This window comes from Melanaphis sacchari, unplaced genomic scaffold (genome assembly GCF_002803265.2).
Source record: "Melanaphis sacchari strain LSU unplaced genomic scaffold, SCAv2.0 Contig72_pilon_pilon, whole genome shotgun sequence".
Lineage (NCBI taxonomy): Eukaryota > Metazoa > Arthropoda > Insecta > Hemiptera > Aphididae > Melanaphis > Melanaphis sacchari.
Window position 1 is genome coordinate 34,489 of NW_020271519.1, and position 24,878 is coordinate 59,366.

At 27.6% G+C, this 24,878-nt stretch overlaps 1 protein-coding gene across 1 annotated transcript in view; it reads right to left on the reverse strand.

Annotated features, from left to right (window-relative positions):
* Window positions 1-24,878, reverse strand: part of LOC112600825 — a 53,122-nt gene extending 28,244 nt beyond the window's left edge. Inside the window, exons 1-3 of the mRNA XM_025348138.1 lie at window positions 24,661-24,878; window positions 13,084-13,226; window positions 6,009-6,732 (exon numbers count right to left, since the gene is read on the reverse strand). Coding sequence (XP_025203923.1) covers window positions 6,009-6,732; window positions 13,084-13,187 — 828 coding nt within the window. The 5' untranslated portion in view covers window positions 13,188-13,226; window positions 24,661-24,878. The remainder of the gene's footprint in view (window positions 1-6,008; window positions 6,733-13,083; window positions 13,227-24,660) is intronic.

Here is a 24,878-nt window from a genome sequence, read left to right on the forward strand (position 1 = left end):
ATCGAACTATGATTTATTGAATTCTCTTGAGCATTTTGTTAAAAATAGTTATTACCTACTATCTACCTACTATTTTTACTTCATATGTTAGATATATTTAATTTAAAATCTGAACACTCAATAAATAATAATTATAGTGTAAAATATACAATAATGGTTTTTCAAATACTATAATATACACTATAGAGCAGCGGTTCTTAATCTGTGATCCACGGCCCCCCGGTGGTGCGTGATTCTCATGTTGGAAATCCGTGGCAGCTTAATCCATAACATGTATCAATACGTGACGTATTGTAAAAGAAAGGTATTTAAAAAAAAAATTAGTAAGGGGGTCTGTGATTTTTAAAAATCTTTGATCAGGAGTCTATGGTCTACAAAAGGTTAAGAACCGCTGTTTACTTACAGTGTATACTAATATACTATATAGTATAATATATATTATAACCTATAGTATAAATAAACTATATAGTTTTATTATCTTTTAAATGCATGTCATTACTATAATTTGGTTAATATATCACCGTTTTAGAAAAAACAAATTGAATAATAAAAAATAAAAATAAAATTTCCTTTACACACACATATATAATTTTAATAATTAAATAACAAAAACAATGGAAGTTGCTGTGAAGAAAGTATTACCGTAAATGGATGTAAACAATTTTAATTTCTGATAAATTGTTGTAAACGAATAACGATTTTAAGTGGAGACGGCTTATCAGCTTTAATTTCTATATTTTGTCATACAATATTATAGGTACTAGCTGCTATTAATAATACGGTAGAATGAACTAATTTTTACTTAAAAACAGAATTTGTAACATAAACATTTTGAAATAATACTTATGGTTTAGAAATATTTTAAAAAGACCAATATGTTTTGAAAATTATAGTATACCTAAAAAAATGCTAATTTAAATATTTTGTACAAATTTAAAATCTAAAATTTTTTGAATCACAGATTTCATCAAAAACTAGTTTTACGTAAAATTTCCTGTTTCACCATAGTCCATAATTTTTATTGTTTTTTTCCAATTATTTTTGTAAGTACTTAGAATTTTTAATTTAGTATCAATATAATAATTAAATTAAATTTTCAACCAAAAACCACTCTCTAAGTTGAAAATTTGAAGCATTTTTACTGCTCCAAAAGTGATGACAATAAAAAAAAACACACACACATACATAATATCATTGTAAAACCACACATTAACCGCTTCGGTGAAAATTTGAAATAATATTACATATCTCAGACTATATTACAAGTAAACATTGTAAACTAAATTTACGATATCACTAAAATACTGTTAATGACTTGAGTCTATACGTGTAACTATATTGAACACACGTAATCATTTTCGTGTTGAAAAGGTTAATGGAAAAATGTAATTTATAGTACGGTAGAGAATATTACACACTTTGAAACACTATAATTGTAAAGTTAACATTAAAACCTCACTTTCGCTCTCACTTCAGTCGCACAACACTTAATCCAATAATTAAGACATATGTATTATGACTATCATGAGTGTAATAATCTATACAGGTAACCCGAATATCCCTTGAGTTGTTACAGTTGTAAAAGTTTGTTTTTGTATAGTTCTATTAAAATTTGTCGAAGAAAATGTTTTTAATCCTAATAATTTATATAAAATTATGTTGTGTAGTACGTATAATACACATACACATACATATTACATATTTTGTTAAACCATAATAATTTATTTCTGTAGGATAGTCAACGATAATGTAGTAATAAACTTATAACTAAATTAATAACTTATGATAATTATTATGATTTATTAGTTAATTATATCATCGATATAGATAAATTCTATTTGATTATGCGATAAAAAACAGACATTTTAATTTATAAGTTATAATATATACCTAACAAAAATGAATAAATGATATATTGAAAAATAAACAAACGATAAATGACAGTAATTATTCAAAAATAAAACGATAAAAACGTGTTTAAATAGCCGAAATTGCATTTATTATTATTGATAGTGATTACAATTTATAAACTATAGTAGTATAATAAATTTTATAAGATCGAATATTTTCATGCGTGGTTTATTATTAGTGAAGCAGAGAGAAATTAAATGAAAAAAAATCTCACAAGCTTAATGTTTGAGTCATCGTTTCAGAGGTACAAGTGGAGTGATCAAATTATTTTATTGATTAAAATTTAGTGGTATTTATCATAATTTATAATGAATGCATACAATTTATGGTTACAGTGGCGTAATTTAATTTTTTTTTTTTAAAGACTGGTAAAATTATAATTAGTCATTAAAAAAAAAAAAAACAGTGTTTGCAATGGCTGTAACAATTTTATTTTTATAATCTTCTCCTGTTGGTTAATAAATAAATACATTTTTTGTTATTTTTAAATATTTATTTCGTATTATTGAAAATAAAAAAATAAAAAGCAATTAATAATTTAAAAAAAAGTTAAATGGACCTGTGTTATAATAATAATAAAAATATCCCATCAATAATAAATAATAATACAAAAACTATAGTAAGTCTACTAAATTACAAAAAAAAAAAAAAATTAAAAATGCATATTAAAGTAAATATCGATAATAAGTAAGTTCGAACTCATCGATGACCAGTGGGGGGAGGGATATGCTTTTGAAATTAAAAGACAATAAGATACGACTATCTCGTCTTCTTATTCCCGCCAAACGACGCATGGACTTTTGCGTTACGACAATTCGACGTAAAAGCCGTTGTTCATTTATAGCCGACCCGTGCAATTTTCGCAGATTTCGCCCGATTTGGGCACGGTTTAGAAATGCGCGAACACCGCGAGGAATCGCTCAGAAATTAACAGTAATCAGAGACTCATTGCCAACGGTTAAACACAACAATAATAGTCAGCTGCAGTCACATTATATTAAATAGATATACGGGTAATCGATATTTCGCCATGGCGGCGGATGGTCATGACACCGCGGACCATCGCGTTTCACAAACGATACACACACACACATGTCGTGAATAATAATATAAGTACTCGTCCGTCGCACGGCGGTTGATTAAAATCTCATCGCATACGGCTATTATACCGAACACTATACGGAGTCGTAGGTAGATATAGCGGTAACAGTGATAATATTGTAATGTAGTAGAGTAGTGGTAACTGCGGTAGTGTGTGTCGCGGTATAATAATAATAATATTTTATTATACTGTATGAGTGTACGACGCGCATTACCATAGTTAATATATTATATTATTATTGTGCGCGTCGCGATTTTATAGTCCGCGAAGGGCAAAATCGAAGGACAGGCTCCACGCTGCCCGCGGACTGTCGGACCGGGATTCTCGAGTTGTTGTGCAGACAGTCGCGTTTAGCGGGTGGTATACGATTTAACAGATGAAATCAGAAATTATTTACAAGTCACAAACATCGTAGATTGTGTTTTGCTTCGTAATAGTACGCACAATATATGGGGTGTACGGTGTACGTGCATTAACATAATGCGCGCTGAAGTGATCCGAAACACACCCGTGACAAAATACATATATCGAACATATACGTAGGTAAATTTACTATAAACGTCCATAAAACCAAGTTTAACCGAGTTTAACGGATTTAAGCTACTAAATTATCGGATAACCATAACCAACGGGTTATCACTTATAGAAAGACGCGCCTTTCTCATTTATATTAGATTGGTTGATAATTTTTATACAAATGTGTTAATGAGCAATACATTGTCTCAATGGGTGTCTATACACACGACATATTATATGGTGTGTTTATGATTTATCATTTTTCTAAATTTTGAGTATCTCTATATAGGTTATATCTTTAGACTTTAGTCGTAGACGTATCTCGTATCTAGCTCCCTTTTTTTCATTCCTAGACTTGTCTGGTCGTTTATGTCGTTTATGATAATATACCTACATAACGTACTTTATGTAAAACTCAGCTTTAGCGCCAATAGGATTCGTTCACTTGGATCTATAGCGCAAGTCAACTATAGATAACACGTTCGTGACACATATATAATATTATTAAACTGTACTTCCTCTTTTTATTTAGGTTAAATGGCGACCTATAATAGTTTAGACTTTCGGAGGCTGAAATCTCAAATTAAAATTTAATCTCGCGGCATAAACTTCCTATACTTACAAGTTACATCATTGCGCGCATACTTGAGAGTTCATCACATCACAATCGCGAAACGTGTTATGAGTGATCATTTACACTAAAGAAGTAGGTATGCAGTATTGTATGTACATAATATGTAATTATATACACTCTGGTATTCAACGATTGTCGATCAAACAAGGTTACTCAAACACAATTTCCTAAAATGGACCGGGGTGATTATTCTGAGAGCAGAACTTTCATTAATTAATCTTTGTATTTGAATAAGAAAAAAATAATTGAACACTAATTGTTGTCATTCATCCCAATGATATCTAAGGTTTTTTATAAACTTTTTTTTAAGACAACGTTGCAGTTCTAAACTGTATCTACCTACAACAGATCACCACGAGTACTTGACGAAACAACCAACTTAATGTACGTTATAACGATATATTTTTATGTATATACTATGCGTGTGTCACAAGTATATTATACATAAATGATTATAAAATGTATATAGATATATAGGCATGTATATATTTATACAAAACGAGCAAACCATTTCGTGAATCTCGTTGTAACGTCCAGCCGCGATGGTACTTGCAATATGTGTATTAAATTCCGTTCAATAATCAAATAATAAATTTTTAATTAAAAATGATTACAAAAATTAACACCTGTATGGCTGTATCACAATCGCGAAACCGATTAATAACGTTTTGCAACTCACAAGCAAAAAATATTCTTTAATTGTTGTATATTGCGTGTTTTCTGTACGGGGCGCGTACAAAATACGTATGTTCACACGTATGATACACTATACGATGATGATATTATTATACGGAGAAACAAATAAATATCAATTCGTTACAAGGACAGTGCGCTGTCGTCGTCCGCACTCCGTACTATCATTAAGCATATATTGCCGGTAAAAAAGAAATAATCAAATACCTGTACACAACGTACCTATGGGTAAATACAAAAAAAATTGAGGACTGCACAAACTAGGTAAGTAAGAGTTTAAGTACCATCTATAATCTATATAATAGACTATAGACAAGTGTTGCAATAATCCGAGAGGTAAAACAATCGGCCACGGTGGTTTAACTACCTGCTGCAGGCAGTTGCGAACGTCAGCCATATCCGAACAAAAAACTCGATAATGCGAATTAACGGTTCAAATATCCAATTACGAGAATACACACATACACACAGCGGTTAGCGTTTAATGTACATAAACAAAATGCGTATATGGTCGCGACTGCACTCGGCAAATAGTATAATTACAAGTTACGAAACGTTTAGGATATATGCGTCTGTGCAACCCATAGTATTTATATCTATATTCGTAAGAGTGATAAAATATATAATAATATATAACGCGATGATCGCGCAGTCACCAAATGTTTGGTTATCTGTGATAATCGACATAGAGAGTTTTCTCGACGAACTTTCCCTCCTCTCAAATCCGTCGACAAGCAGTCTCACAAAATATGAATACAAATATTTAACTCGTAGTAAAGATTTTGTTTGATTTTTTTTTTTTTTTTGCTATTAAACATGCCTCATACCGTAAAGTAATCTATTATTTTTCGTAAGATTCGTTTAATTTTTTTTCTACATTACGCTACTGAGTGAAGTTTACGATCGAATCGCCGAGAGAGAGAACGTATTAATTGTTGTTATTGTTCGTGTGACAACAAAACGCGATCGGACCAGTCGGCAAGAACAACGATATCGTAATATTCAACAGCCGGAACGGCCTCGACGGGAGTCGTCATTCTCGGCGATATCAATTATTATTATTCGTCATTCTCACCTCTCAGCCCGTAGTACGTCGTTCGTAAGAAAACTAAAACTAAACAAATAACAACAATATCACGATCGTGTACTCACGTAGTGTAGGTGATCAGTCTTTTGATTGAGCCTCAGTTCGACGGTGTTCCAGTTGTCCACCAGAGCTTTGTTGATGCCAACGCCGTCGCTAAAACGCGGGTCCAACGTCAGTGGCGACCGATTGGAGACGACCGGGCCGTTGCCCGCGGGCGACGGGTTCACGTCGTCCAAACACAATCCCGCGCCGCCGCCGCTGGAGGTGGTGCTGGTGCTGCCGGTGCTGATGGTGCCACCGCCAAACGCGGACGAGTACCCGGAAAAGCTGCCGCCGCCGCTCACGATCTTGCCGCCGCTGTTGGTGCTACCGGTGCTGCTGCTGCTGGTGCTGCTACTGCTGCGGCACCGGCAACGGGCGCAGTGCCTGCAGCACTTGACCCGCGGTATGCGGTCCAGGTCCGCGGGGTATCCGTGCGTGCCGCCGTCCCCGTGACCCGGCCACACCGGCCGCGGTATGCAGTACTGATGCACATCGATGACGCCCTCCTTGATCGGCGACAGCAGCCAAGGCGCCGCCGCCCTCTGCACCGGACTGCCCGACGATTCGTCCGACGACGGTGGCGTCGTCCCGTTCCTCAGACACTTGGTGCCCGGCGGCGAACCCTTGTCCAAGCTCGAGTGGTCCGAGTGCGGTTGGCTGTCGTACCCGGAACTGCCGCTCTTGTTCTTCCACGTCTCATTGCTGGTGTGGTGCACGTTCTCGTCGTCCACGTAAATCGGATTTATTCTGTAACGGCGTCAACACGAATTATAATCAGAATAATTGTTCCGTAACTGCAATACCTATCGATCACAGAGCAGGCGTCTTTTTTTTTTTTTTGGGGGGGGGGGGGCATAAAATAAAACAACTATCAAGTCTAGTAAATATCACTGAATAACGACAACCTCGCTTTTCTACTGTAAATTATTTAGAAAAATATTATTTTTTTTTAATGTTGACGTATCGAAATGAAAATTTAGGTTTTAGAATAGGTTTTTAGCTACTTAACTTAGTATACTATAATAGGATAGTTAGTTTGAAAAGTATGAGGGTTTTAATGATTTGAAAATTTCAATAATTTATATTGATTTTTCGATATTTATATTTACATTTATTTAACATTTTTGTAAAATCATTTTCAAAGACTATCATTCTAAATATAAACATTTTAATAACTGAAAAACAATTCGTTCAGATTTTAAATTAAGTACACCATAGTTTTCAAAAAAATTATCAATAAGAAGTGAGGGTTCTCATTTAAAAACCTGAAGTTAGTATCGCTATAGGACACTCTTTAAGTAGTACTGAAACTCTCAAGATTTTGAAAATATAATCTTAAAATACCTATATTTTAAAATTCCAAAAATCAGAATTTTGGTAAATTTATTATTAAATGAAAAAATGGAAATGAGCGTGCTTGGTGAATGGGTTATTTATGTCGTTTAAATTATATCAATTTAATTAAATAATGACTTTATCATAATATCATCTTAAAAATAATTTTTTTGCTTAAAAACATTTAACGAAATTTATTCTGTCTGTAACTACTTTTTATAGTATATTCGTCTTAAAAATAGTAGTATCACTTAAATTTTTATCAATTATATATATTTAATATTTTTTTTTCGTATTATAGTATGTCGTAGTGGTATATAATAATTAATAATACGATATTATGATGTTATTATTATTAATTATTACACTGACTTAATATTACATTGTACACTACTTGTTATTCAGTCGCTCTCAACGACGATTATAATTATTAATTATTATCGACTTACGCCATTATATATAATATACGATTATTCATCTATAATTACAACAATTATTAGTATTAACAAGGAACCTAAATAGGAATATCATACACAGAATTTATAAGATTATCGCGTATAATAACTGTATAATACATGTTATCAGATAAACAGGCTAAATGTGAAATATTTTATAAATCAATTGCATCGTGGCATTAACCTATGTCGGAAATATTAATTAAAATTAATTAAAATATTCAATATTTGTAATTATCAATTATCATTATTATTATTATACGTGAATGTAGTAAGAGACTTGGTGGTAGTTGATATTCTTAAATCATATATTCTATACTTACTGCATTAGTGTAGTACTTATGTATTAGTATATGAATACCTAACGGCTAATATTTAAATTGTATTATAATATTATGTTTATGAACGTAAAGTATTAGTTAATAACTATATGACAATTATTCTGCACTAATAATTTTCACTTATGTTATCTTTAACAAATTATAATTACATTTTGTGCTTTTTCTTGTATTCTAATTATATAGTAAAAAATAATTGAAGTTGTTATTAAAGTGTAGAATTTAGTTGAGTTACTCATTGCGAAAATACACTTTTTATACTCGAAATGCAAACATTAAACTTTAAAAATTACAATGGAGTAGGGTGATACTAGGTCAGATACGTGAGTTAATAGCAAAACGTTATTTTTACTAGATGGCCAAATGAAAAACAGTTATCATGGTGACGTGTTATCTCAAATATCAATTACGAGTACGAATGATATTTACTAAAATATACTATAAAAAAGAGAATGAACAGGTTTTGAACTAGATCTGTTTTATAATAATTTGTAATATAATATTATATCATTATCAATTGATTGCAAAATAAATATTGAAAAACCAGGGAAAATGTTTTTGTTTTAAAGTTTATATAACTCTTCATTGGATAGGTCACGAATGTGTTCAGTTTGAATTAATTATGAACAAATAATGATATCAAATAGAATAAGGGATGCGTAGATCAACATTTATTGCTGAAAATATTTTATGTTATATTATATTACATTTAGGTTAATGAAAATAACAATAAGTATAAAAGAAAAATAATTTAAGTTATGTTGGAAATATTGAAGATACTATGATAAATATTTTTTAAATTACAACAAATAATAAAACAGCTAAAACAATTTCTCATTTGAAAAAAAATTCGTTATTTTTAGTTTGAACCTTAAAGATCCAATTTTGTTAAAATTTTAACTTCAAACATATTCTATAAAAAATGACTACCATATAATTTCGATAAATTTTAATTTTTATAAGAACAACTTATGAGGAATTTTGTAATACATTTTCAATCCAGGAACAAAAATAATTCAACATAAAAAAAAAAGTACAAGAAAATTTTAAATATTTAATGATATCTAAAAGAGTAAAAATATTTTTAAAATTATATTACGTCCAAATAATTGGTGAAATGTCAAGTTTCTACGATTATTATTTTTAAAATATCAATAAAACCACAGTGATTTTATCGAAAACTGATGTTGCATTATTATTCCGATTTTCGTATGATTTTTGTTAGGTTATATAACTATCAAGATAATTATTGAGACTGTTCTATGTCTGATCCCCTAAGGTATAACTAGATAAAACGTTCTACTTGAAATCACCTTCACAGTAATAGATATACTGCTCTAAATCATGTTAAATTATCATGAATTGATACCTATTATTTTTTTAAAAAACAATAATTATCCTGTTTTAAAATTAAAATAAAATACATATAAAAAAAAAAAAAATAACGATTTTTGATGTTGTTAATATTGATTAACAATATCAGTGAATATTCATTCAAAAATTAAGAAATTTATAAAATTTAAAATAATTTAACAAAAATATTTATTTGTACTCGTAACTATAAAGTACGAAATACAATTTTGTACTGAAACATTGAGTTAGTAAAGTTCTTTTGGCTAAAGAATAATAATACAATTAATAATCTGTTGTTGTAAAATATCAAATACACACCATCAAATAGATATTACAAAATAAATAATAGTTAACATTTTATTACTTATATAGTATATAAGTAGTTTAACAGTAGTAAATAATTGTGATTATCACAATCATTCATAATATATTTTATTATGCTCACACAAGGTGGCGCAAACGAATCATGAATGAATATAAAATTAAGTTTTTATCGCGGAAGGTTATACTTAAACGTAAGTATTATTACGCTATAATTTGATGTACAAATACAATAAATAAATCACGCAATGTTAATTTAGGTCTATAGCACTGTAATCATCGTCAAATATTATACTTAATAGTTAATATAGGTGCATTTAATTAAAATACCTTATATAGTTGAAAATATATGTCTATGTACATAAATGTTTATACAACAACGTGTTAGTTAACGTAATTTCAAGGTAAAAAAACTTATTTTACTTAATAATATGTGATTACATAGGAATTTACCAACATATTAAAAGTAAAATTTCAAAAATAATTTAATGTTACGAATTCTACGAAATTTTTCATGAAAGTAATTTTACGATCTTTGATACATAAAAGCACTATTTAGTTCAATTAGAAATAAACATACTTTAAGTCTTAGTTATTCTTAATAATTGACTTACAAAAATATAAATAATAGTTGTTGTTGTCAAATTAATATTTTTTTCAAAGTTTTCGAAAAATGTTTTAAAAATCCTATAAATATCTCCAACAGTGAGTTTTGTGTTAAAAAATTAATAGAGATTGCAGATAACTAATGAAGGTTCATTTAAAAATATGTTGCAACACAAAATAAGTATTAAGTTATGGGTTTGTTTCATTATGTAGTAAATCTATCATAACATCATCTTTACTCAATTTCGGCCAGATAAAAATATTACACGCCAAACAACGACCTTCTCATCAGTATCGTAGAATTTCTCTTTACAACTTAAATTGCAGTAACTAACAACTAATATTCCGTCAAAGCAAACTATCATCAAGATATAATCTAAAAAGATATAGTTGTAATTCTTTTATTATTTTTAAAATCCTCTTTTGTATTGTTTATGAAATTTTTACAAGACCTAGTTTGATAATTATTTATTGTAACTTAGTTTCTTGTTGCCAATGGATTCAATAATATTAGAAAAATACATGTAAATAACACTTTATTAGTATGGCGAAGTATAGTACAACTAGAAAATATTTATATTCACTAAAAATATACCTATACCTATTTATTTATACATACATGTAGATTTTTATAAAACGAATTAATTAAACTTAATTGATAAATAATATTATTATTAGATATTACGAAGACTTGTGTCTATTAAAATTTGAATTTTTTAGTGATTGAGATATTCACGGGAGAAAAAATGAAACGAATAATTGGTTTTAGCATTTACTCGAAATAAGTTCTGAACAGTGGACGGTGGTGTAGAATCGTACAGGCAACCCGAATAGTCATGATTCACGAACGATAAATGGAAATAAAAGAATAAAATATAATATAATATTATTACTAAATATTTATATATACATTATATTATATTATATTATATTTTATATTTATATGCATTTCTCTTTCTCGTCAGACCGTATAAGGTCAGCTGGGGGAATTGCAACATGATTTCGGTCTTCTTGTGCTACGGGGAGAATAATGCACGAACAATGGGGGCCGATCACGCTGCATATCAATCGTCCGACAAATTGTCACAAAAGAGAACCGAAGGATAAGTAAGTCATGTACGCGTGAGCTGATTTTTGTTCGTGAAAATTTTTCGAAGCCGGCCGTAAATCTCGTATCGGCCCCGTGTCTTCGTGCCGAGGATATGAAGGTAAAACGATATTGTTACTTACATATACATATATTATTTATATATAGGCTGTATTATAAGCACTCGTACACTGACACTATACATAAATAAATAAATACATCGTTCGTGGACTGCAGCACACCACCGTAGTAAAATATATATAGTGACCTTGAGATGTAGGTATATGTGTGTGTGTGTGTATTTTATTTTTCATCTCAAATATCCAAGTACGTCCTTATTAGGTTTCTCTCGAGTTTGCTGGACCATAACCGGCAAAATACCACACACCGCCGCCTTAATACGCGGATCCCGTGCAGATTTAGTTGCGCTTCTCGATCTTTGGGTTCACAATCGCAGTACATTAATAACAATATTATCCTCGCGTGTTTACCATGGCTGCGGTTCAGAGTTCACGGTTTCGGTTTTTTTGAATACACGCTGTCGTGAACGAGTTTTTGGTGTAATTTACCAAAATTTAAATGAAAATATAAGTTTTTTGTACGGTTATTATAATATTTATATAGAAATGCGTTACAATACCAATATATCTAAATTATTTATATTTATTATCCACGAGTTAATTGTTATACCGTCGACGATACTGTGTGTGGCGTGTGAGTGTTTATATAATAAATATATAAAACGTCCACCGTTTAGTTGAGTTTTCTAATTAAAAAAACTTAAAAATGTGTTCATCCGAAAAAAAATATAAATAATTTTTGCTCAAAATAAATAACAATAGATTGATTTTAATTGATTCAATTCTAAATTAAGTGTGAACAATTCCGGCAAAAACAAAATCTCACTTTTCAACTATCACAACCAACAAACACTGACTGAATATCGTCATCGTTAATTTAAATGATGTGTTGAAACCAGTTTTTTGCCGGCTTAATTATGCACGTGGGATTCACTGTCGCTCTCTAATCCTTAGATAAACCACTGTAACCAATCGGAAGCAGGAAATCGGAATGAAGACGAATTTACAAATATAGGAACGAAAAAAAACATGTTACTGCACATTTATAAAACCTAAGATATTAACAATAGTTATCGTGAAAGATAAAAAACCGTAGCGAAGTGTAGTCACATAACTAAAATTTATCTGTTTAGTGATTCTTACGTTAGTTCTATTTTCTTGACGAGAAATGAGATTTATATTGAAGACACAATTTGTTATTTTCTACATTTCTTTTTTAAAAATTACAAGAAATACGCTGTATTAAATTTTGATTTTAAAACCATGTGATTTTAAAATTATGAGCTTTTATCGGCTGTTGCATTGGTACATTATACATAATATTATATTATTAAGATTGAGATAGAGGTATGTATTTAATTTTGTTTGTTGAACGTTTTAGAAGTTTTCTGTCATCGGATCATCAGAATGAATTACACAAAAATATGGCAATGATTATCATCTTTACTAACACTATAATTAATATACTCACATATTATACGTATATTCTGTTAGTTGTTACAAAATTTTATTCAACAATTTACCTAGTAACAGCGTAGACATGGGACTTCTTGTAGTGATTGATTGGATAAACAGTGGCCAGCGGATCTTCTGTAGGATTGGCCGGCAATTGCAGCCATTTGTGCATCTCTGAAGAAACACGCACCCATTACACTTCAAATACTACCTGTAATATTATAAATAAATCGTCATGAGCTAATGTACTTATATAATATAACATTTAACATATGATTTATTTATCTTGATTTTGTTATAAACGCATTTATAATTAAAAATTAATTACAATTTTAAGGAAGCTATCAACGCGAAGTTAAACTAATATAGACATAAGATATCTGGGTTATTTAAATATTATAGAAGTTACATCATACCATATTTAATCAATGACTATAGGAACTAACTGTCACTTTCGATAAACTTTGCTATATCGTTTTACAAGTTTCACTTTATTGTTATTCAGTATATTAATATAAATATTTCTTATTTTTAACTTATAATTTGTAACTATAATAATAATGATAATGATTAAACCCTTTATTTCACCTTTATACGTGATCTGTTTTTACATGAATACGTTGAGCACGCTTCAACAAAAATCAAAATAACTGTTATTATTATATAACTTTTTAGTAATACCACTATATTACTTTTGGAATTTATTTATATTTTAATAGTCGAAAAAACATTATTTTAATATAATATTATAATTATTAATCATCAATAAATTATCATATTTACTGAACAAAAAGGAATTATTGATTTTTATTAAGTATAATTTGTATTATTATAAGTTCTAACGTAAACATTAAACACTTAATATATTAGGTACATGATAAAATACATTGCATATACAGTATCTTAACACATAAATTGTTGTTACTGTTAATTATTAAAAATTGTATTTTAACTAACGTAGAACTGTAAAAGTATTACAAACAGTTGCATCTTCGATTTAAATTTACTACAAAAAAGACGAAAGGGAACTAGTTTGGTTTATGTCAAAATATAAAACCAGATAATATTATGTGAATTTATATTTCGTAATATTATTCTACAGATTAAGTTTCAGTTTGATTTAACAAGTCATTGATTTTTTGTATTTTTTTGATACCAATGATTTTTTTATTTAAAATTTAAAAAAAATAAACATCATACAATTTAAAAAACAAATTATTTTAAAGTAATAGCATACGTATGAGTTAAACGGTTGTAGTACTAATGATTTGATACTAAAATACTTTGTACTTAATTTGTCAGTAAGAAGACTAGATTCCTTATTAAGTTTTATTTGCAAATTATGTAGTATACATTAGAAAGAATTTTAGGAAAAAGAAAAGATTCAAGTAAAAGGTAGTAAGGGTATATATTTTAAAATAAAATCAATTATTTTTCATACAAATTTTTTATTTTTGAAAGTAAAAATGCTCGCACATTATTTGGTTCTTTTTTAGATTTATTAGGTACTTATTTATAGTGTACAGACAATAACTTTTTCTAGTAATCACACATTTATACTCAAACAAGCTTCTATTTTATTGATTATTAACAAAAATCTGTGACTTAAAGAATACTATACAATAAATATATTGTTAGATTGATATCATAATATTATAATATTATGAAGTATAGGTGATTAAATGGTTTGTACTTTTAAGTTTCAAGTTTAAAAGTTTAAGTTCAAATTAATATGTATTTAATTATATGTTAGTGAAACAAGTAAATAATAATTACTTAGCATGTGTTTCATTTTAATTGTTCAGATAACTGAATAAAAATATGAGCTTAGATAAAGAAAATAACTTTGAAAATGTGAAACTTTAATTTTAACTTTCTTAGACCAATACAATATTTTTAATTACACAACTTTGATTAGTTGTAAGACAAGTTTCTCATCGGTCTCATCGAGCTTATGGGTTAAACTTAATGCTTATATAGTTGTAGTATTAAACGTAATATGCATCGGCAACCTTGCCACAATCAAGTTCAATCAACCCAATATTGTCTAGACGTCCAGTACTCTCGTATTGTGTCATTAGACAATGATGCAAAATGAAAAAAAAAATTTAATCAATTCTATTATGAAAAAAATTATTTTTAAAGTGTATATATACATGTCTCGAGGCTTTTTCCACATCTATAATAGCCATTAACGTATACAATGCACACAATACATATTGGGCAATTACTATATAAGATTGGATGCATCGTATATTATAATATAACTGTTCTGGAATGGACATTATGTTATGAATCGCGAGCAATTATAGCCGCTGCACTTCTATTACAATAAACCCGCAGCATCGCACGACGAAATATGACTAAGTTAGTCATTATAGGAACATGAATTGTGTAGACGATTGATGTAGCCATATAAGTATCAAATTATAACCATCGTCGTTATTTTTCCTATCATTTGTTTGTTTAGATTTGTTTTTTTCGTTGCATAATCCGTGCAAATAATAAGTCGAGTTAAAATTATATGTAATTTAGATATGGCCACCGGACAGTCAGTATTCGCATGGGATCATATACCCGACAAGGCTTAATTAAGAATTTACCAATTGTATGCGAAAATACATTCTATAATCTTATCGCCAATAGCTATTTGCTCTAAAATTATTTCGAACAATTAGTTAGCGATTCATAAATTGTACTTATACATTGATAAAATAACTCAAAAAACGATTTCACAAAATGTAAAAAACTAAAACGCTCATAACACTTAAAGTATCTTTTAATTTATAAACATCATACTTTATATTAAATGGCTATAGAAAAAACTTTAAAACTTGTAAAGTATTAACACAATCAAGAAACCAAGTTTTAATATTAAAAAAAAAATGGATTTTTAAGTTACTATATCAATGTATTAAAAATTCAAAATATGTAGTATACATTAAAATTTATAATACATATATGGGTTTTATTCTTTCAATCAGATTTTGAAACTTATGATTACTTATTCACAATACTATTTTCTTTCTGCCATCCATACTGACTGCACAAATTTTTCTAAAATGTTTTAATTTCGTCACTCATTCTTATCACTAAGTACTTAATTCATCAGTTAATATCGAATTTCTACCACTTAATTTTTCTAACTCATTAGCTAATAGTTAAAATTTGAAAATACTATGTCTCTTCACAGGCATTTTCTTATATCTAATATAAGTTTTTCGTCCAACTCTGGTTGATTATATTCTTCTCTCAACATCAAACTGTCCTATTCTTGTATAGTTTATTAAGATAACATTTTTAAAAATATATATTATATTGTATTGAATAGTGTATATTCAGAAAAAATATTATTTGTTGAGATGGAATATACTAATAAAACAATACAAAAATAAAAGAAATAAAAATTTATCATATATTCGTGTTGTATTTTTACTATTCAATTTCGCAGAATAAATATCGAAAAAACAATGAAACATGAAACAAGATAAACGAATAATTAAAACAATTAATATGTAATAACTTTGAACTTGTAATATATCTTAGTGCTTCATATTATATATAGACATATAGACACACTCGAAATATGTTAAAATAATTTGCAAAAAACGAGTTTAGAAAGCGGTTTGAGGTAAACGTACGTATACTGAAATGTATAATAGCAATAAGATTATTATGTGTATTATTTGTATTGACAAATAAAAAAAAAAAACAAAATTCAATCATGTAGGCCAATTATTTTCTTAAACCATCTATTATTGAAATAATCAGAATATTTTATTTAAGTAATTTGGAAAATATTAATTAGTGAATAGATGTGTTGAAATGTAATGAAATACTAGAATAGACTGTAGGACGTAGGCGTGAATATACATAAATAAGTATATGTAAACGATATTATAAACTAGGTATAATGTTATAAATGTAGTAAAGATTTAAATATACTTACAATAATATCAAACGATTTTATTTATAGACTATTAAATCATAAATGGCTATATAGATAGATGGTTCTTGTCTCTTAGAACAACAAACAGTAGGATAGCTTTTAATTGTCTTTATGCGTAAGCAAAATTTTCAAAAAAGGAACTTCTGATTAAGATAATTATAGTCTAATTAGTATACATATGTCACTTTTGTTTCTGTTTCATTCCTATGTTTTTGTTTCTCTGTAATTGTTATTTGTCAATAATGAAAATTAAAGCAGTTTGGCATTTTATATGGACAAATAAATAAATAAACAAATTTAAATAACTCTAGTCTCATCTTGTTTCTTAAATTTCACCTAATACATTTTCTAATAAAAGATTTATTTATTTTGTGACGTTGTTCGAGTTTAATCTCAGACGACAAGAAACAATTTTGAAAAATCGCAAAAACTATTGTAATACGTCTATTATATTGGTTCTGTACATAAAGTGTATACATTGTAATGGGTTTTGCATAAATTATTTTCTTCGCGCGCGGTGTGTCATATTATTATAATAGGTATATAAACCTGTCAAACAATTACATCACATATTATGTTATGCCGATATATTTTTCATTTTTTTCCGACCGGACCATTCATTATTGTAATTTTGGGCGGGAGTATAATGAACTGTATGGAATTTGTCACCATCGCCATTGGCGCTCACGTATAGCATTCGACAAGCTATAATATATTTTCTTTTTTTCGTTTATGCGCCAAGAGGGGAACACAATGGTGTGGTTTTTATTTTTTATTTTGTTCGTACTGTGCGAGCTATAATTTATATTTTCATTCAACGTGAACTATATCATAATGTGCAGGCTTTAAAAACAGATTATTCAAACTGCACTAGATCGTCATCGTATACCATTCAACGCTCATGGATGAATTATAATTATATTATATATATGTTATATTGTTATAATATACATTGTATACGCGACATGATTTTGTTTCTCGTATATATACAGAGCGAGCGAGTGCTCGATTTTCTCTTGTTATATTACCACCTATATAAAATGTATACATACACATTATAATAATATAGAGGTACGTTGAACTTGAGACCTACAGTGACGTCATTGGTGAGGAAAATTCGTGGTACCTCTATACACGCGTCCATACATGTTTGTCACGGTCCATAACATAGTAGGTTTATTTATGTATTCACGACCATGTCACTTATACAGCAAATCGGAATTTCGAGGGATATAAACATAATATATATTGTTTGACTCCGGAAAATAATTATTCGATTCCCGGGACTAGAGAATCGACTAATGAAAAAAAAATCAATGTAATTATACATGATATAAACCGGAGGCGAGTGAGTGAACTTTTCTGGAAAATACTGAATGACATCACATTGCTGCCAAGAGTCGCGGTCCTTACGTAACTAAATTGTGTTTGAATAAAAAACTAACGTCCTCGAACACAATGCAATAACAGTATTATACGTTTAGAGATACAGCAATAACACGAATAAGAGACATCTTATACATGCGTTTAAGCTGGAACTTATATATATACTAACACTAGGCAACTATTTAGATAACTGAGATTATAGGTGCTTATCAACATAACATGTATAATAATTATCATGCAGACAAAAATCTTATTACTCCCACGATTGCCCGGAGGGAGCATTGGAAGCTTATGCGCATGCAGACTTCTATTTTCATAACATTATTTATATTACGAGTTTATTAAATGTCTTGTATGTACGTGTCGTAAGTTTATATTTATATATATATATGCGTGTGATGATTATATTCGCGGGACAACAGATGTAATTAAATGAAAGCACGTATAGCGGTACCGTAGCGGTCAGTCATTATATTGTTTTGCCACGCGAATATTATAGCGTAGTGCGTATCAATACGCCGATAGATGTACAGAATGATTTTCGATTTTGATCGTCATTCGTCGGTGTAAGGTGTAGCAAACGGAAGTCGATCGTAACTGGAAAATTAATTTCATTAGAATACGTCTACACAACATTATGATAATAATGTAATGTATATACTTTACGGCAATATAATATACCTACCTAGGTACGTTGGCCGAACGTACTGCCGTTCTCCACATTGCGCAATAATAATTACTAATCAGGTATGTTTATAATATGTGCAAATAGTTGAACGATCGACCGATGCAGTATTATCATTGAATTTGAATGTGGACTTATGTGCTCAATAAACAATGCACACCTATACGACTATACAGCTATAGACTGTAATTCGCGTGGAAAAAAACCAAATCAAACGGTTTGCAGTTATGTATTTTCTTATGCGTATACCTACCTACACTCTTAAAAACCGTGATCGTGAATGTCTCGGAAGCGAATACATTAACACGTATAACGACCCAACGGTAAGTAATTTTTTTATGTTTCCGTTCGTCCTAATGATTTGACCAAATTATTACAAAACCAATAAAGTAGTACGTTTAAAAACAAAGATAATGTATGGATTTAGAAATCATATCTTTATACTCCTACATATTATATTATTATTATTATTATATAAATTAGCCTAAATCGCAGTGGAGGGTTCAAGAAATTTAATCGTAACTGTAGTCATGAAGAAAAGAAAACATTATGCTGTCGGATGAGGTGTTAGTGATGAGATAAATTTAAATACGATACTATTAATGTATAGAATATAAATGTGAAGTATTATTATTAAATAAATCATATACAGAGTGATTATTTCATCACGAACTAGGTAATATAATACAAAAAACTTTATACATTTTATATTTATTTTAATTTTAAAAACAATGGTCAAGTAATTTTTAACAAATTTCCTAAGATGATTCGTTCTTAATTTAATTTTTAATTCCTTGTGTTTTCAATATTGTTGCTCGGTTATGTTAAATGAATCACTCTGTTAGTACGTAATTTATTTCATGATGTACATTCATTACCTATTATTATACTAGACGTCAACATTCCAGTGACATAACTCCAGTCTCCAGGTAATGTATTGTTATAGTAACTGTTAAATTGTTTAAATGTTAACTTGCCTTTTTCTTTCTGTATCTCTCTCTTACTGATTGGATGTGTATATACTGTATAATATACAGGTATAGCAAATCCACATTGGCAAGCATACACTAAGTCACACCTATTCCTACCAAGGGGTTTTATTTTATTTATTTTTTAATTTTATATTCATACGGAACCTTTTTCTGGTGGGTTAGACTGCTAGCAGCTAGTATGTAATCATTACACATTATACATACATATACACTCATACACACACATTAATAATGTCTACTCGGTTCTTCTGACGGTACCTGCATCGTAGAAAATGTGTTGGAGTTGGTTTTGTGTAGGTATTTCCTCGTTTATATTTGTATATTGTTCATTTGTAATATTATTTTTAGTAAGACATTATCTACCTATTCATATTAATTAAAATAATCAAGTAAAAAGATTATAACGTTACGAGATATATTATTTACATAAAAATAACAAGTTTATTTAATAATAAAATATATTTTCAGGCTTTTATAATATTATAGGTACTTAATATAATAACTCCATGTTAGAACGATCCAAGACGTTTTTATGTAAAAAGTTATTTTAATTAATTCATTATTAGAGATGTTTTTATTGAGCTATCTATATTATGACAAAATACATAATATAATGAAAATTTCATTCCTCTTGAAAAAAAAATGAAATTGTGTTGTTTAAATATTATTTTTATTATAAATTAATAAATAGTATTTTGTTTTTAAATAATTTATAAATATATTTTTTTTTCCATTATAAAAATAAAAATGATAGTAAATATTCATAATACTGTAATATAATCTTCATATCGATCTTATTACGTAACAATATTTTTATAATTTAATTACATAACCATCTACATGATCTGTAATATTTGCAATAAGTATATAGATGGAAAATGGTAAGAAACAATACATTAATATGTTTATTAAATAAAACTAATTATTAAATGTAAATTAAACATTTTTATAATTTAAGAAATTATTATTTTATTTTATTTTATTTTAAGATAGGATAAGATGTTCCTAGCCTTGGCTATCTACATCTATTGATATTAAGAAAGAAATTATTATTATTACGTAAATAATGTTTGTATTTATATACTATAATATTATTTGTGTCATTATTAACTGAATAAGTACAATTAAAGTATCAACATTTTTAAATAGTTAATGAAATTTAATAATATTTTTCAATGAACTAAATACTATTAGTGTGAATACAATAATTATTATGAATAATACATTTTCCACGAAATCGTCCTTGTCCTTCGTCTCCTATGGATGACTTTTAAACGACTATGGGATATAAAAGCAAGTATTTAAACTTCAACTTCTGTTGCTTTTATATTTTCCAATGAATAATAATTAATCATTAAAATTGTATTAAGGTGTCGAGCTTCTCGAAAAAAATTATTATTAAAATGTTATAATTTATAGTCTTGCTACCACGAATCTCGTGCGGGATGCCTTGGAATATGCATCATTCGAATTGTATATTTCACTATTATAATATGATATGTAAATACTAAATAATAGATATAGGCTTATTTAATTTTATGGTGTTATATGTAAATAAACTTTACATAACCGTGCTGATGTATTAGTTGATTTTTTTTTATATAATATTAAAATATGTATGTTTAGGATATTTTTATGAAAATAATAAGTGTAAAACAAATAATAATGTATTAGATAACTTAGCCAATGTGTTTAATGACAACGCATCAGTAGTTACATGACAATGTGCATAACTTCAAATAAAAAGATCATGACTTAGCATTTTTAAAATATATTTTAAATAAACACTTCTGGTATATTGTTCAATTTTTGTTGTTATGATATAATGTTAAAATATATGAATGCTATGATAAAAACGACAATTTCAATTTTTTGTAATGGTATAAAAACTAAGTTTTATACATGTTATAATTTTTACGTTAAATACTCAATAAAATATAACTAATTTAATAATAATATTATATTTTTGTGAAAAAATTAATTTATATTTGTTTATCCTGAATAAAAAATACAAATATTATGTTAAATTTAAAATGAATAGTTTTAAAAATTAATGCATTTTTAAATTATTGTAATCATACAATTTTTGACATAAATTATCAAAGATAAAAGTAATAACTTTTATTTAAATTAGTGGATGTTTGTTAAATAATAAAAAATAAAATATCAAAAAATGGATAGTAAAAATTAGCAATTTAGATTTGTATGTAATTGAACTAAGTTTTAGGCTAAAAGAACATCCCCTAAAACGTTGAAAAAAAATTAATAAAAAATCATCTTCTTACGAGGCCTATATGGATACATAATGCATAATATACTATAATTACATATAGTGTATTGTTATCTCGCACACGAATTTTTAAAACTATTATTGTTGATTTAAAATAATATAAACTATTCAAATAAAGTACCCTTAATTTTGATTTCTAGAAATAAAATTTTTTCAAAAATATTTTTATTGTGGTTTTGATATTTTATATCAGTAATATTAACGCTATTAAATTGCATCATTAAATCAATATTCGCATGAAAACATAAATATAGAATAAATCACAAAAAAAAAGGTAACTAATAGAATTTAATTTAGAACAGTTCATGTTATTACTAAATTTGTATGATTCATAATTACAATTGAACTAAAAAATAACAAAATAATTATGTTAGGTATTCAAATTAAATCTAAAACAAGTAAAATAAGCCATTTAATTTGAATTTTGGGTTTACCATGAAAGTTATCATATTAAATTCAAATATATATTATTATTTTTAATCTAAAAAGAATTTTTATATTTTTATAAAATATCATTTAATTTAAAAGAATATATAAGATATAAAAAGATAAAAAGTGTGTTATTGAACTATAAATATTTTATTAAAATAACAAAGTTCTATATAATTAGTAATGAACAATGATAATAGTTTAATTTTAAACTAAAATCTAAAACAATATTTCAAATAAACAATAAATGTTAAAAAAAAAAATAATAATAAATATTAAGTACAAATTTACTTTATTTTATTTACAAAAAAACGTACGTGTTTCATAAAATACAGTAGATACTTGCAAATTATAATAAATTGATAAGAATTAAAACTGCATTATTATACATTATATATATTGGAATAGTTGAAATAATTTTTTAAGAAGTAACTTCAAAATTTGTATTTATTTTAATTTACAAATATTGTTTGTACCTATATTAATAAGTAAAATTTGTAAAATGTTGTATACACTTTTAAAACAATGAAAATAATTTTATTATTTTTGTATTCAATACCTATTCAAGAAATATTATGTATTGAATAGAAAAATTAAAAATGCACATGGATAATACAAATTTTAAGACGGCGTTTGAATTATGCATTATTCATACATTACTTCTGATTTGCAGTTTCTTGAAATTATTTTTTTTACATTTCAAATTAGTTTTTCATTAAAAATTTTGATAGTAAATTATAATCAAGTAATTTAAAACCACAAAGATAATACATAAAATGCCACTTGCTTTTAATCTAGCACTACATTTGAATACTTTAAAAATACATCTAATTTATTTTCAACACAATTTCATAAACTATAATTTACAAAAATTTAGAAAAAAGAATAATATTTAGTCTAATTAAGCATAAAATGATAAAATATATTATATATATGTATTCACCTATATGTCAATTAATAACAATACAATGTATCGATAAAATAATCTATAACATAATACATAATTTATATAATACCGGATAGTCATGCACTTATATTGTAGTTTTAGTATTTATGTTTAATAAGAGTTAATGGTATATGATATAATGGCCTAAAAGAACAATTTTACTAGGTAATACTGAAAATTACTTAGATCAGCGTTTCCCAAACACTTGTTTGAGCTGGCTTGATAATTAATATTTTTTCCCTTTTGTGACTCACCAAAATATTTTACATTTATCATTGTGTAAAAAAAAGGCAAAATATAACATATTTGAATGTCCACATATAATTTTTTAATACAATTGAATCGTTAATTTATAACAACAATGTAATAATTATTATGTAGTTAAACTAATTATATTAGTTGACTTCTATCAGTAAGAAGTATGAAGCTGTTTATTTTTAACTTAGAACTCCAAAATTGCTGGAAAGGATGTTAGTTTTATTTTAAAGTCAGGTTCGATTTCCAACTGATTTTTGTATTTATTCTTCAGGAACACAAATGTTGAAAATCCTGTTTCATACTTACGAGTATAAGTTGTAAAAAAGGCATGAGAAATGTTATCGCTTGTTCTGCTAAAATTGAGTAATCTTGACGAGAAGATAACCAAAAATATATTAATGGCCGTTCTTCCTTAAATAAGTCTGAGTGAATTTATGCATACTTTATAGATTTATAGATGGGTTTTTTATGAAGTCTAATTAATAATCTCAATAATTATTATTTATGTTGTAAATACTTTGTAAATATTTTTACTAAAAAGTTCAAATTAACAAACAAAATGATAAATAACAAAATTTAATATGAAAATGTTATTAATTCTGCGACCAGGTATTATATTTTTATGGCCCGATAGTGGGTCGGAATCTACTATTTGGGAAACGCTGACTTAGATATCAAAAATATAAAAATATTCGACAAAAAAAACTCACTGTAAGTAATTCGTAGCACATGTGGTAATCTGCGATGAAGCCGATGACCGGTGCTATGCAATCGATGTCTGAAGTATTAAAAACAAAAATTAAAAAAGTATAATTATAATAATAATTAACCGGCAGCCAGCGATCACTATAATATACAAGTCCACGTGCGACCAGTCCGTTACGGCAATAGATCTACGCGGTTGATCACTATACACATCGAGCACGCA